At 34.9% G+C, this 15,530-nt stretch overlaps 1 protein-coding gene across 13 annotated transcripts in view; it reads left to right on the top strand.

Moving 5' to 3' along the window:
- Positions 1-15,530, top strand: part of CCDC171 (coiled-coil domain containing 171) — a 155,507-nt gene that overhangs the window by 68,346 nt on the left and 71,631 nt on the right. For 11 of the 13 annotated variants that reach the window (XM_026073580.1, XM_026073576.1, XM_026073579.1 and 8 more), the window contains 5 exons: positions 203-707; positions 1,478-1,594; positions 7,112-7,338; positions 7,995-8,177; positions 10,155-10,340. In XM_026073580.1, coding sequence (XP_025929365.1) covers positions 203-707; positions 1,478-1,594; positions 7,112-7,338; positions 7,995-8,177; positions 10,155-10,340 — 1,218 coding nt within the window. Of the gene's footprint in view, positions 1-202; positions 708-1,477; positions 1,595-7,111; positions 7,339-7,994; positions 8,178-10,154; positions 10,341-15,192; positions 15,327-15,530 lie in introns of those variants that run through there. The other 2 variants (XM_026073585.1, XM_026073574.1) reach the window with 2 other exon arrangements.

Below are 15,530 nucleotides of genomic sequence, written 5' to 3' on the forward strand. Positions count from 1 at the left end.
CTGTAATTGTTTGCTATGAGAGTGCTTTGGCAATCATGACTAATAATCCATGGTTCTTTAATTCATTATCATTTCATCTGAATAAAGGAGAATGAATTTTCTGTTAGCTTTTATCTAGCTAAACACAATTTTGTTAGTTCTTTAAATAATATGTTCTAGCTAATATTTCTTCTGTTTTTATTTATTTTTCCCCCTCCTGCAGAAATATCAAGAAACAGCAGAAAAAAATAAGGAAAGATTTTCTATCCTTGAAAAAAAACGGGAGAAATTGGCCCTTGAAAATGTACATGTGAAAAATACACTAACACAGACTCAGAAGGAGCATTCATCTCTCCTGGCAGCTTGTGCGCTAATGGCAGGTGCCCTGTATCCTCTCTATGGCCGATCATGTGCTTTGTCTACCCAAAGAGACCTTCTCCAGGACCAGGTCAACATTTATGAATTAGTTAATCAGGAAATTAGGACTCTGGTCCGTGCTCTCTCTGATGTAGAGGAAAAGAAGCAAGATGAAGCAAAGATAAAGAAAAGAAAATTCAAAAACCTGATACGTATATTCCGGAAAGGTGTTATTGCAGTTTTGGCAGCCAACAGACTAAAAGTCATAGGACAGTCTTGCAGTGCTCTCTTCTCCTGGGTAGATGGCTTCAAAGAAGGTGTTGGAATCCTAGTTTGTGTAGGAGACTCCAAAGGCAAGCATGATCTGTCAAGTAAGCTAATTGGTTGTTTGATAAGTGTTATGTCAAATTACATGGTTGGTGCATAACGAATAATAATTATTAATAGAGTGTAAAGACAGATGTAATGACTGAATGTGGACCTAACTGCCTAAAGTAAAGCCAGAGATTATATCAGAAGCTCACCTGAGCTCACCTGACCTTTCTTTCAGTCCTAACAGACACTAAGTTGCACCTATACCTGTGGACTCATACTGTTTGATATTCTGGACTTTCACATTACATGTTGCAGAAGTCAATGCTACCACAACTTCTCTGTGGTTCTTTTCAGACAGTATAATACTTTGTAATCTCCATACATGACTGACCATCAAGTTTTTGTTGTTGTTAACAAGAATTTCTCTTCTTTCATTAACCTCTTTTAATGTTTATTTCCTACTAAAAATGCAAAAAGTTATATTTTTATTCAGGTAAAATATTAGGATAGGATTTCTAAATTTTTCTGTAGATTATGTAATCCTTACTTCCCTTCCTATTACTGTAAAACCAGACTAGCTCATGCTTCTACCTAAAAAAGTGAATGTTTACAAAGAACTTTTCTCAAATTAGCAGATGCATTTAATTTTCTGTTTTAATAGCTAAAGTTGTCCAAGTATAGCAAATATAGTCTAAAGTGTCCTGAAAGAAGAATAATTTTGGGGCTTATATACTTATTTTTGATGAGTTTCTGAAAGAGCGGAAGATATTTGTGTGCCTTATCTGTATTACTCGGTTTTATTGCTAGCTATGATTCTGTTTCACAGGAAATAAAAAGGAACAAATTCACTGTGTTGAAGCACTCAGCTGGTTTTCTAGTTCTGACCTCCTTGCTGCAATAATCAGTTCTGTGGCTGAATTACAGGATGTTGTTAGCAAAACAGGTAATTTAAAAAAATATATTCTTGTAGTAGAAGACATAAAAAACAGTGTTTATATGACTTTCTTTGTCAGGATTTTATATAAATTATTCTGGATCAAACTTCTGGAGAGCTGTGTTGTCTAAACAGGTTTTCTTTTATATTGGTGTTATGATACTTATGCTTAATAACTTTTGTACATAGAGTCAGGAAAACATAAGGCTAGAGGGTGCTTCTAGAAATCATCTGGACATCTTTGTTGTGAGAGGGAAAAAATATGTCTRCACCTTGCTTACAGATATTTGTCTAACCTGTTCTTAAAAACTTCCAATGAAGTAGCACTCACAAGCTTCCTAGTTCTCTTGTTCCACTGTTAAATTTGAAAAGCTTTTTACTGAATTCTGACCTAGTCTTTTGTGACAGAGAAAGCCTACACCATTTCTCTCTGTTTGGTCTGTGTGTTTCTTTGCTGTGGACTCCAGAACTGGCCACATTCGCCCTGGGGCTTTACTACTGCTGATGAAAAAGAAATAATTTCCCACTGTGTTTTATATGGTATGAACCTGTTAACCCATACTTAATTTGGGACTGGACACTGTTTTTCTGTCTGTCTTACTGAAAACCTGAAATTCTTCAGCTGCTTTACACTTTTTCACCCTTGTGTTAATGATGTTAACTTTGTCAGAGCCAGCAAGCCAGTCACGCAGCCAGGATCTTTTTGGAGAGGTGTAGTGTCAGTTCTCTCTTTTTGTAGCTGAATGTAGGTGTTGTCACTGTGCATTCCAGTGGTTTTTAGCTGCTTTCAGACAATCTTTAATTCATGCTGGGGTTTCAGGTCGCCTTGGAGAATCTGCAGGATCAGAGTCCTGCAAAGGAGATCTGGACTGCTGAAATGTGCCCACTTCTGCCTTGCCACAGTTGTTCTCCAATGTTTGCTGTGGTTAAAGTCATGTTCAAGTCAGTAGGGGAAGAGGAATGAAGAATAACTGTCTTGGAAGCAAGGTTTTCTCTATCCACCAGTTATTTTACTCTGTGGTTTGTTTTTGATGGGAGTGTCTGAGTTGGTGCAGATCAGAGGTCTGTCTCATTCAGTGTTCCTTCTCCGACAGTCCTGTATTGCTAGTTAATTTGGACACAGAAATCTTTTTTGTGAATGATGTAAAACTCCTTTTTTTCTTCTACCCTGGTTATTCATACTAATCAGATTAATGGCTAATTATTTCTAATGCCGTGGAATTGCTGATTTCTGAAAGACCATTGTGTTTGATAATATTTTTTTGTCTGTTTAAAAAACCATTTTTTATTTGCTGTCTTGTTTTTGAGAGAGAAATAAAGACCTCTAAATTTACACACACTATAGCATTCCTTATTTTATGTCTCTACTGTGTTTCCTGTCTAACTTTAACATCCCTAATCTTCTCAGGCTCTCCTCACATGGAAGTTTTACTATACCTATGGAAAATTTTAATACCAGTCTCTGGCAATGTCGTCTTTTCATTCGCAGCTGTTAAGTATCTTACTTAGTGAAGCACTTCTTTGCAGTGAAGACCGGTGCAAGATCTTACTTGGTTCCTCTGCACTGCTGTCATCCTTAATTGTTCTTTATTTCCTGATAATTTTGAAGTGCAAACAATTCTGTCACAGAATAAAGAATATTGAAAGAAAGGAAGCATAATTTACCTGAATAAAGGGAAATTATAGGACAGTGAGAAGGTGATACAGTTCAAGCCTGAACAGTAGGCTGGTTCTAGAAGTCAGCCATTGAATCAAAAGTGTTTTGAATTACAGTTTCAGAAACTCTTTTCTTGGTCATCTTTCTTTTCAGTAACTTAAATTTGCATCCATACAAGACAGTGTTTGAACTGTGTTTCAAAATATTTACAGAGAAGATACTGCAAGTTTTCCTGTATATAGACAGCTGAACAAGAACAGCAGACTGAAAGAGAATCATAGATAAGCTTTACAACAGTATCATGGTGCTGAAATGACTAGATTTTGTACTCCAAACCCCATGATATTTTTCCCGTATTGAAGTATATGAGATTTCTGATGGGCCCAAATTTCAAATTTGCAGCACAGTTTTGATGCTCAGAATTAGCAAGAGCCATGCTGATAATGTTAGGGCTGCAATCTGGCGAGTCTTTCATAGCTCCTCTCTGTTTAAGTCATTTTCACAGAACCCCAAGATCTAACTGCCGGTGTATTACATGGGATTCTGTTTCTCATGGGATCAACCTTTCKTAAGAACCTGTGGTTCAGCAAATTTTAATAAATAAAGTTGGATGTGAAATTTCCAGAAGTACCAAGTGATGAGACTTTGAAGGAATATATTTTAAAAAAGAGTTGCATAGTTAGGCCATATTAAAGATATGTATTCTTTTATGTTATGTAAGTCATATTTCAAGAAGGAGTTCAACTCACAAATTCACTTAAATGATTTTGAAAAAATTTTGAATGTAAATAAGCAATCTGAGGGGCATCTGCTCTCTTCAGATCTTGAAATTATGTCAGTTCTGGCTTCAGATTGAACTACAGATCACAGGAGAGAGTAGGCACAAGACATTGCTATGTGACACTAGGATATGGAATGGCTTAGTGTCTTAAGAAAGGACTTTAAAGATGGCCAGGTTCTGAGGAGACATTTGAGGGAGTTGAAAGGAACCAAATCCAGATCAGTCAGATAACACTGGGACTTGTGGCTTGTGCTTTAAGGTAAGAGGGAAGAGACTGGCACATTCCTTGGCACATTTAAAAAACCATCTTTTTCATATATCTTTTGACATTCATGATCATTTCCCTTTCCTCTGCTCATTAGTAGCTTGGTTCACATTCTGGCATATTTTCTTGGAATAATCTCTTAGCTTCAGCTTGAATAGTTCTTTAAAGTGTATTTTTTGGTAAGCTTAGTCTTTTTTCTAACAGAAGCTGTGTTGCAGTAAGTCAGAGAAAGTAAAGATCAAGTTTGAATACAAGTATCATCAGCTGTAGCATACACAAAGTCTTTGAAGCTTAGCATGAGCAGTTTAGTCTGGTGTAATATACTGAGTTCATTCTTGCTGACTGTTCTATTTCACCAAAACAAAGCAAACTAGAATTCCTTCTTCATCTGTCACTGAAGTAAGATTTATCACTTGTCATTGTCTTTTTCTTCATTTGTTTAATGTAAAATTAATCGCTTCTTGCGATATGACTATATTTATGTAAGTCATTTCTTATGTCGTTTAATGCTTTTACTGTAATCCCGTGATTGTTTGTGGGCAGATACTTAAAGTGTTTATGCTTAAAGTGTATATTCTCTTCTCACTGGTTGTAGATACAGTTCCTTGTGGAATTGCATTTTATTCTCATTTCACCTTTCAAAGCAGTCAATGACTCCCATCAACAGATTTCTGTTTTACTCAGAACCACTGTTCATTAAAAATTAAACAGAGGTGATTCTTTGCTTTTTATTTCCCATCCCAAGAAAGTTTCTTAAATTGTGGGGAAATATTAAAAATGCAACTAGACTGATTAACTGGAATCCTGATTGTGAAGGGGAATGATCATTTCAGAATGCCACAACACAATTCCCCAAACTGTTGTCATTATTAATTTATTTTTATTATAGGTAAAATGGGAGTTCTAGATGTAGAGAAGGATCTGCCATGCTAGGTACTGCACACCCACAAAACAGGAAGACTATGCTTTTTGGCAGGCAGACTGTCTCCTGTTTAATGAGATGGTAATGGGAGGAAAAATGAAGAAATAGCTCATTGGCAGTCTCCTTGCTCTGATATTTACCAAAAATCATAGCAAAGAAGAGTTTAAAGAAGATTTTGGTGGAATCTTGCATGGAAGACAGTACAAATGTTCTAGTTTGAAATTTACTTTAATTTAACTTAACATTCAAACTAACATTGGCATCATGATTGGAGAAAAGAGTTGGCCTTTGAAATTGAAAGATAGGTAGAGAAAGGATAAGCTGTGATATGAATTAAAATGATGAAAAATAGTTTATTTTTGATATGGTAAGTAAAGGAAAACCAACATAAGGAAAAATGGATGAGCCTTGTCCAAGTGGAGAAAGCATTAGAGTAGAAGTTTCTTCTGGATATGAGGAGAATAATTTTTTTTGTGTCAAAGAATGTTTGATAGCTGAAGTGCAAGATGAAAATGTTGGACAAGATTTTTAGCTTTAGAGGTGAATAGAAAGAGCCATATCTTTGATGTAGAGAAAGGAAAGATTTACTACTAGAGTGGGTTGTGGAGAGCATGAAGTCAAAAATGGCATTCCTCCTGATCACAGGAATGGTAGGTAGGCTGTTGTTTTGGAACCAGGTTGGAGGATGGCTCTGAAGAAAAAAAATTTGACTTTATCCTGTGCTAATTTTTTTTGCTTGCTTAGGGGTAAATTGGGTCTCATATATATAAAYGATACATTCTTTATAATCGGAATCAAAGCTAATCTAAATATAGCAACCATCTTGTTTGCTTTGAACCTTTGGCTTTATCTTTATAATGTATAAAAAGACATTTTTTCACTTAAAAAAGCCATCATGTTTTTTTTTTCTGTTTATACTTTTAAGTAAATATTTTAATTCACTACAGCAACAGGGGATCTGCTGTACACTGAATGTAAATAAGCTCTTCCATGCTTGTCATCTTACACTGATAGTATCATAAGACAAGTAATGAAAGATTAAGACCTGCCTAGCAGAGGGAAAACTAAATTACAAGACTTTTATTAAGGCATAAATAAACCTATTAACTGTTATCTGGAATACCAATTAGTGGAAGGAGCACTGACAATTTTATTTATCAACATTAAACACAATTATTAATTACAGACCTGACGAATCTAGCAGTAAGCAGGACATGTTGGGTGTGCTGGGGCCTTAAGTCCATTATATGAGAAGGATGATTACCAAAATCCTGTGGGGAAATAAGTAATTGTAGCTGTAAAATTTTAATTGCCTTGGAATAAGGTAAATTATATTCTCTTGTCTGAGAATATAAATAGTATGGCATTAAGGTACCAAGCCTCACTAGTTTTGAACAGCAAATGATTTAGTCATCTATTGGGGAGGGCAGAAAATACTCAGAAATTTGCGTTGTAAATATTACAATAAGGTGATTTACCTTGTGTGGTTACATGTGACATCTGTCACCTGGCTTGCGTTCAGCTTGCATCAGAGTCGTACATGTTTTGGGAATCACAAAGTTAGAACATCCAAGAAGGACTTAATATATAGTATTGGAGGAGAATATGAAAACAACTGGAAAGTTATTCTTTGACAACCAAATCCAATTCTTTAGAATCCTTCTTACCCCTTCTATCCAAAGATTGATAGAAGTAGTTTGTTCATTCCTGAAGACAGAATTTGTCCCAGATTCTCTGAGAAAGTCCCATAAGCTCATTCTTCCACACCTAGTTTAATGGAAATTTCCTACATAGTATATTTAGAGAGACATTACTTGTTGTTGCTTCCCCCTCTCCCTGWCCCTCCAAACGAGAATAATAATCTACTTAATGTTTCTTTCTTTTGTTCTTATTTTTTAAAGATCCAAATTCCTGGCTTTCTGGACATTTGCTTGTAAGTGCAGCCCGAAACTCTTTTTCAAAACTTATGGAGAAGCTTAATGTAATAATGGAGACTGTTCCACTAGACAGCAGCAGGAGCTTTACTTTTGTGGAGAAGGACTCCTTGGTACAGAGGCTGGCTCGCGGACTTCACAAAATAAATGCACAGGCCCTAAAAGCTGGATTATGTGACAGACTACCCATTATGGTATGCATATTTATAGTGCTGCTTCATGGAAACAGTAGGTTGACAGCATAAATATTATGGTAGAGCTCTCTTGATAGTACCATTAATTTTATTTCAGATTCTGTATGAGTCAATTACATTGAAGTCCTATATAGAAAATCATAACTTGATTTACAACACCCCAGAAGCAATAGGCCCTGAATAGATCTTATCTTTTATTGCTATGGTAAAGAATTTTAAGAAAAGAGAATTTATATATTCCAAGAATTATATTTTAAGTCCTATCAGAATTGTATGTGCTTTATAAGAACAAACTTGTTATTCTCTTTAACTAAAAGGTTAAGGTTCTTTGTCTTTCTCCTGCTTCCTGTTCTGTCTTTCAGTAAAGATTCCGCGCCCTCCCCCAGTAACTGAAACAAAAAGATAAACTTTTTTCTCTCMGAATATCTCTTTTATCATGCAGCTTTCTTGAAAACAGATACTTCCTTGAGAACAAATTTTTCAGTAACCCTCAACAGTAGATGAATCTGGTTCACGTTTGTGCATTTGTGTGTGTATTTGAGATACAGAGGACAAATGACAGCTTTGTCTCATTTGCTTGGGTATTAAATGTGATTGATTTTATTGCTAAAATAGCACATTTTATAGCACATAAAATTGTTTCCGTTTACCAACAGAAAAGCATAGCATCCTTGCAGAAGCAAATATTTGAGTTTACACAAAGGCTTCATACAGCAGAGGTGGAACGCCGTTCACTGCGCTTAGAACTTGCAGAATTCAAACGGAATTTGAATGAGATCAAAAAAGAAGCTGACAAAGCCCAGAGCCTGCAAGAGCAATTAAATATGTTTAAGCAATCTGTAAGTATATTTGGTTTAGAAAAGACTGTTTATGGGAGAGACCTTTTTACACATATTTTGATTTGTGTTCTTTAGAAAAACAAGTATAAAACCAATCTACTATTAACAGAATTTTCCAGAAAACTTGCCTTGTAAGTGTCACTGAACTATAAGCCAGATGTATTTAAAATATTCTTCTTTCCACAGGTGTTTCTCTTTGATTTGCACAGCAAGGTATTCTGTGTAAATTACATGTTTGGTCTTCAGTAACCCAGGTTTTCTTCCATATGTTGAAAATGCTGGTGTGATTTATATACCAGCAAAGGATTTATAGATGTTACTTCAAAAGAGTAAAGTCAGCTAAAATGTGGAGATTTAATAAATAGGTTTGTGACAAGCTCATAAAGCATAAGTGTAATATTTGAACCCTGCACTGATATTCTTGAATATCAGTCTTTTACTGTAGCTTTCAGTTTACTTGTAGGAGGGAATTTATGGAAAAATATCTCCTTTCTACATTCTTAATAGCCTATATGCACCAAGTCCCTCTTACCCTTTGCTAGAGCTAAAGGGTTTACTTCAGCACTATGGATGYGGTAACCTGTAAATAGCACCATCTGTCAGGTGTGAAAAGAGACTAGAAAAAGGTTGCTTAACCACTTAAAGCCACAGTATAGCAGATGATGGACATGGTGCTTGAGGGATTATCCTCACTGCTCTATGGATGGAGTTCTCTGTACGCAAATGTGTCATTCTGCCAGATTGTTGGTTTGTTCCTCATCATGTGCCTTCAGTCCCTATAGCAGGGGAGCAGCCTGCCCTTTTTTAGGATGCTGGAGACCCACTGGGCACCTTTCCTCCTATACTTATTTTCTATAGGTTGCATTCAGAATTGGTCACATCTGAGCAATCTGAGAAAGTGAATGGATAAATATTCCTATCTGTGCTTTGCAGGTGCCCCAGTATATCTGAAATAGCCATAGCCTGGAATGAGCAGTATTTTCTATAGTTGTGCCCTTCCCAAGTTGATCCTGAGAGCTATGTGGTAGACCTATCATTGTGACCCCATCAAAACACTTCCAAACCCAGAATATTTAATAGATAATTTCATATCTCTTTATACATGGTATTAAAACATCTATATTCTTTTGAAAATTTGGTGCTCTTAAGAAAAGAGAAAGGAGGCTAAAGAAAAGAGGGGCTTAACAGAACAAATGTAGTATGTCTCAATGATAAGGTCATTTTGATGATTTAAGGATATTGGCAAGGCAAGTCTTTTAGGTAGAGATCGTGTTCTTTTTCCAACTGTGTTGGTCAGATGAGGCAAATTTTCAGGCATGCAAGTTTGATAATATTTTAAATAGAAGCTTCAAAGCTAAATGTAACTTTAGAACAGTTAAATGAACTATGAACTAAACTATTTGCTTTAAATCCACTATTTTTTCTGTGTATCCATTCCTGTTATGTGTAAACTATTTTGCATCCTCTTCTATTGACTGCCAGTCCACAGCTAAGTAAGTGTTTATATCCTCTTATCAGCAGATTGAAACAGATGAAGTACTCTAGTTTTGCTTTCTCATATCAAAAGCATATTCTCCTTCCTCTTCATAGCTGGTAGAATGGCTCTTTAACTCATATGAACAAGTGTATCTAGTTGTCTTCAGTTTTGTTCTTAACAGGTTTTATTCCTTTACAGTTCTGGACATGCGTATTTCTTTCTTCATTAGTAATGATTCTTTACAACCTGCAGTGTTAGGTTTGGATAGAATAATTAATACATACTGTTTACAGTAGCCTGAATACTTCCTTGAAAAAATACTGTGAATAAAATTATCTGCCATTCAGTGTTTAGTGGCTTGTCTTCATGTTTCTGAATATTCATCTTGCTCATGCTTTTGTACTAGAATGTTACATGTTATTAAGTAGAACTCTAAAGGTCCAGCATATAAGCAGATAAATATGGTTRTACAATCAAACACAATTTATTTCCTTTATCAGAAATTGATCACCAACGAGAGGTTTGAAAGTGCATGTGAAGAATTAAATCATGCGTTACATCGGGAGCATCGGGCACAAATGCTTTTGAATGAACAGGCCCAGCAGCTACAGGAATTAAATAACAAACTAGAACTTCACTCCAGTGAAGAAGCAGACAAAAACCAAATCTTAAGTGAAACTGTAAAGGTAAGATGATTATCCTTCTACAATAGATACCAGCAATTTACCTTTTGGTGAATGAGCCAAATCTCACAGTTCTTGTGCAAATAATACTGTAAGAGTAGATGAATGCGTACTACATCCACTGGGATGCTAACGTGCTAAGAGCACACTCTGAAGATGAAACTTTAAGATATAATTTACTTTTTTTGATATTGGGAGTGGTCTGTGTACACTGGTATGTGTAATCTGTGAAATATTCAGAGTTTACATGATACATAAGAGACACAATCTTTAGATATCATGAGGTGTTTGCAGACCAAAGGAAAAATAAGGGAAGAAATACAGAAATATCATTTTTTTGATAGAGATTATTAGAATATTTTAAAAACTGAATCAGCTGTTTCCTGAATATAATCTCAGTTTAGAGAATACATTTGCCACAGTTCAGAACGTGCTGGATGAACAGAAAAAGATGTCCTCCTTAATCTGAATTTAGGCTTTTTCCCAGACATGATGAATAATGAGGAAAAAGAATTTGTTATCAAAATCTTTGATAACAGTGATATCAAAAAAGATGAATTGCAGCAAAGAGTTAAAGTCTGAAGTGGTATACAGTTGGAAAAGCTGAAAGAATATCATGGATTTATTAATATAAAGAAGATTTTTTAGTGGTATTGGTATTTACTAAAAATGATGTACCTCGTTAAGGGTGAAAGATATTGATGTATCCAATTTACCTGTTGCTTTTTGTGGTCTTTCTCCCTCTCCATCCCCCAACCGTGGACATCACATTTTGATGTAAGATTTGGTTAAACTTATCTAATATTTAAGTAAGTGTTTCGCTTGTTAATGCTGCTGCATTTTTGTTTCAGATTTAACTAGAGTATATATAAGCCATTAGGCTTGTGCTTAGTTTGTTTAGGAAATACTTGGCTCAAAATTTTTAATGGATATTAGGTTTGTATAGAAGAGAAGGAGTAGGAAACAAGTGTTATCATTTGAAATATTCGTTAGAGTCTGCTTTTTATGTGTTGCTCACCCATATCATACTTTATATATAAATATTCCTTTGTGTTTGTTCAGTGGTGATCAAACAAGAAGTAAATTGTTAACATTCAGAATATAGGATGGAGTTTTAAAGAAATATATTAATGGATTACAGGTTACTGAATTAGATTTCATAGCTTATGACTTTTATTAATTAAAGTCTTGATACAAGTTTTTGAGAATGTGAGAGTACACCAACATGCCTTATTTTTGCAGCCCCTCTAGCAGTTGTTGCTTGTTGGAACACCATGATTTAGTCTAAAGCACTTGCTTGAGTATAACTCAGTGAACCCTGTAAAGATATGATGTGATGTAGTAATCTAGCTGCTGTGGTAGGTTGAAATCTAAACAAGTGGATAAAATAAGCCTTAAAGTTGAAACGTACTTTTACCACTTACAGATATACTGACTTGATTTTTCTAAATGTATTACTCCATAGTTCTCAATTCTTTCCATGGAAGAGTTTTGAACCAAATGGAAATCGTAGGTTTGTTGTCACATAATTGCCCTATGGTAACTGCAGCAATTCAAGCTAGTAGTAACTTCCGTTTAAGGATGAGAAGGTTGACTGGTATCTCTTTAATTCCTTTGTGATGCTTACTACCAGGGTTAGCATAAAATCACATATGGTTGTAAAAGTCTGTATACGTGATTATATCAAGGAAGGAACAAAGATCAGTTGTGGTAGTATAACAACACATGTTCATCATCTGGTGCTCCTTGATCTTTATATCAAGGAGATATGATTTTATAATTCATAATTCCTAAATCATCATCCCCCCTCAGTTTTTCCTCACTGCTTTTCACAGTGTCTGTGTAAAACAACCCAAAAAAGAGTTTGAAATGTGTGCTGAACACAAACTTCCTAAATCCAAACTGTAGTCTGACACAAACTACTTTGATACCAAGGGATAGAAGAAAGTTTTTTATTTTGTGCTCTACCACATCACATGTTTTTTTGAAGTTTAATAAAAAGTCTTTGTCATAAGCTTTTTTTTCCAGTTTACTAGAATCCCACTTTATTCGTGGCTTATGTGGTAGACAGAAGCAGTTTGTGCTTTGCCCTGATGTTTTAACTGCTAGACATTTCCTCTTGGGTAATCCTTTTTTTGTGATTTAAAATAGTTTTTTGTGGCTGTTATTTTGCAGTAAAGTAAAACAATCTCATCTTCACCTAGACCTTTTCAAGACGTAGTGTTCTTACAGTTTGATAAGCCTGTAAAGTCTTAAATAGTACATAAGCAGGGAGAAAAGGGGTGTTATACAGAAGAAATGTATTTCATCTTAAATTACAAAATAGCGTCAGTCTAGACTAAACATATTTACAAAGCTGGAGAATATGGTGGTGTAAAAGTGATATTTCAGATGAATATCAGACTGATCAAGGAGTAGAAGATAAATGAAGAACTTGCCTTGAAGTCTTCATTCATAGTTTTCRAACAGGAAAGAAGGGGAAAAATAGAAGAAAATATCAGACATTTTTACTTTTGATAACTTATTTTGAAACTTATCTATGCTTTCATAGGAATCAGTAAGGAGATATCTTGGTATTCACATACTTTCATAAAGTAGGTTTATTAAAGGAGTACTGCTTAATTTCTTAGCTTTATCAGTTCAGATTTTAATCCCATTTATTTTTATCTTCTTAATGGCATGTACTATAGAGACACCCAAGGTAGCCAATTACATTTCAAGGTCAACTATAACTGAGCAACCCTTCTACACCACTTTTTTTTTATTAGATGAGTTAAATTGCTAACTCGAATTCCCATGTCTTTGTAGAGAGATTTTTACACATATGCTAAACAGGCTTCCATAGCAGATACAATTTTTACTCTTAATACAAGCATGTCTTAATTCCAATAAAATCCTTTTCTTCCTGCTGGCAGGCTCTATGCATATTTATATGTATATTTACTTCCTTTTAGGGTTGTTTGTTAGTACGTGTAATAAAAACAGTGTCTTTTTAAGCTTTAATTTATGGGAAAGTGTCATATAAATTATTAATAACTTTTTATGTATTTCAGGTTTCAAGTGCAGTATATGTTAAATCATGTGACTTGCTACATATATGCCTCAAAATAGTCTTAAATACGTGCTTTAGAGAAGATACCTTGACTAGATTCTGTTCTCATTTACTCTTCGTTAAGTATATTCTGTTGAGATTAGTGAAACTGCCATTGATTTATGACAGCCTAAGTGAGAAAAGAACCTCATCCAGGTGCTTTGATAGCACCCACAAAAAATGATGGAAAGGTTTGGAGGATCTGTTTTTGCTATGATTTTGTTTAAATTATTATAAATTACATACATACGTTGTGTTTAGAAAGTGTGGAAAACTTTGCTAACCAGTCACATCCAGCTAAATTAGATTTTGATGGAGGGTGGGACTGTTCTGTTAGTTTTGTTAGAAGTAGATATTTTTCCTGAGCAGGCTCTCTGGTGTGGTGAAAGTGGTGCAGAATTTGCTGCTTTTTGTTGCTTTTCCTCTTCAGACATTTATAGCCACATATTTTCCCTGGAGAATCATTTCAATTATTTATACAATTCCTTTTATTTGCACACACTTTGCAAGTCAGTTTTATAGTTAGCAGTTTCTGCAAATGATTTCAGTGTTATAACTTATAGAAAGGTTAAATAGTTTAATTTCCATGAGGAAGAGCAAGTCATTTTGATGCTCCCCAAATAGAACTGCAAGAATAAATAGAATAGATTACAGTCACTGTAAAAACAAGTTAATAGGTTTGGATTTTTTTTTAATTCTCTGAGATTTTGAGCTGGAAGGGCTGTTGAGATTTGGATGCTCTTTGGGATACTGTTGATTCACAGAAACTTATTTGTCACTTTGGCAAGAAAAGGCATTTCTGTGCATTGTCCTATTAACTTAAAGGCTGTTCTCTAAATAAAGTATAATGGTTGATTACTTATTAGCATGTAACTTAATAGAAAATTTTTATTAATCAAGTTTAGCACATTAAAGACAAGCTCCTTTCTGAATTAGAGTCTAAAATTCATAATTCATTAATTTAATGTTTTAGTTTTTTTAAAGTTGCCATACTCTGTATGTTCTGAGCACCTAAATAATCTGTAGAGTTGCTAAGAATTAAATATAAATTAGTATTGCCATCTGCCCTATTCTCAGTCAAAAGAGATTATGTATTTTCTTATCACAAAGGATTACAGGTTAGACAGTTTTGTCCTGTATTTGTGTTTGTGTTCCATTATTTTGCAGATAAGTAGTGTAATATGCTCATTTCCTTCTCTGTAATGTAACTTCCAGTAATGATAACTTTTTTAGACAGATAGTCTTCAAAGGTTTCAGCCAACTGAAGACTTGCTCTGGAGCTGGCCCTTTGTGCTTTCTTTGTTTAAAGGTTGTACTGTATTTTGCAGGAAATTCAGGTATATGCAAAGAGATAGCCTTAGGCTTCTTCCCAGCAGCTGCCTTCTTAATATAGCAGGAGGGTCAAATATGGAGAATCCTGTTAGGGACAGGACCTATGAAATACAAAGCTTCCTTCTACATTTCTTTTCTGTGAATAAGACTGCATTACTACTCTACCTCCACTTCAGCTATTTCACCTTAAATGTCTCTTTTCTGTCTGCCCATAAAAGTTGGTGTGTTTGTTTTATTGTCTCAGTAATATTTTTTAAAATCACAAACTTGTATATTACAATTATTTATCACCAAGAAACATTTTATGCAACTCTGTCTAGCATTTTGAAAGCAGCTCTTTAAGTTCTGTCGCACTGTTTTCCTTGCATTGCTTCTCTGGTTAGCCTCTAACATTGAGGATCTAAGGGTTGCTCTGKTTTTTTTCCACCTTAGGGATCACCTCATTAAGAAAATTGATCCCCCTGCATTCCCTCACTGAACTTGCTTTCTAGTAAGACTGTTAGGTCTGTGCATTTCCTTTGCTCTGTGCCTGGAACATTCATCAGTATCAGTGGGAGTTGCCTGGAGGGACTGAGGTCAGTATATGGCCTTTAGAAAAGTATTGAATTTGCACCACAGTCATCARTGAAGATTTCTTCCTACTAGTAACTATGTTGTTAAAGGTCTGTGTTAAGACCTCTTTTCTGAGTTAGCCTTTCTGGAAAATACATAAGCAATAAGCAGAATAGGAGAAAAAATAAATTTATAATTTTGGGCTATAGTATATATAT

This window comes from Apteryx rowi, unplaced genomic scaffold, assembly GCF_003343035.1.
Source record: "Apteryx rowi isolate R43461 unplaced genomic scaffold, aptRow1 scaffold_37, whole genome shotgun sequence".
NCBI classification, from domain to species: domain Eukaryota; kingdom Metazoa; phylum Chordata; class Aves; order Apterygiformes; family Apterygidae; genus Apteryx; species Apteryx rowi.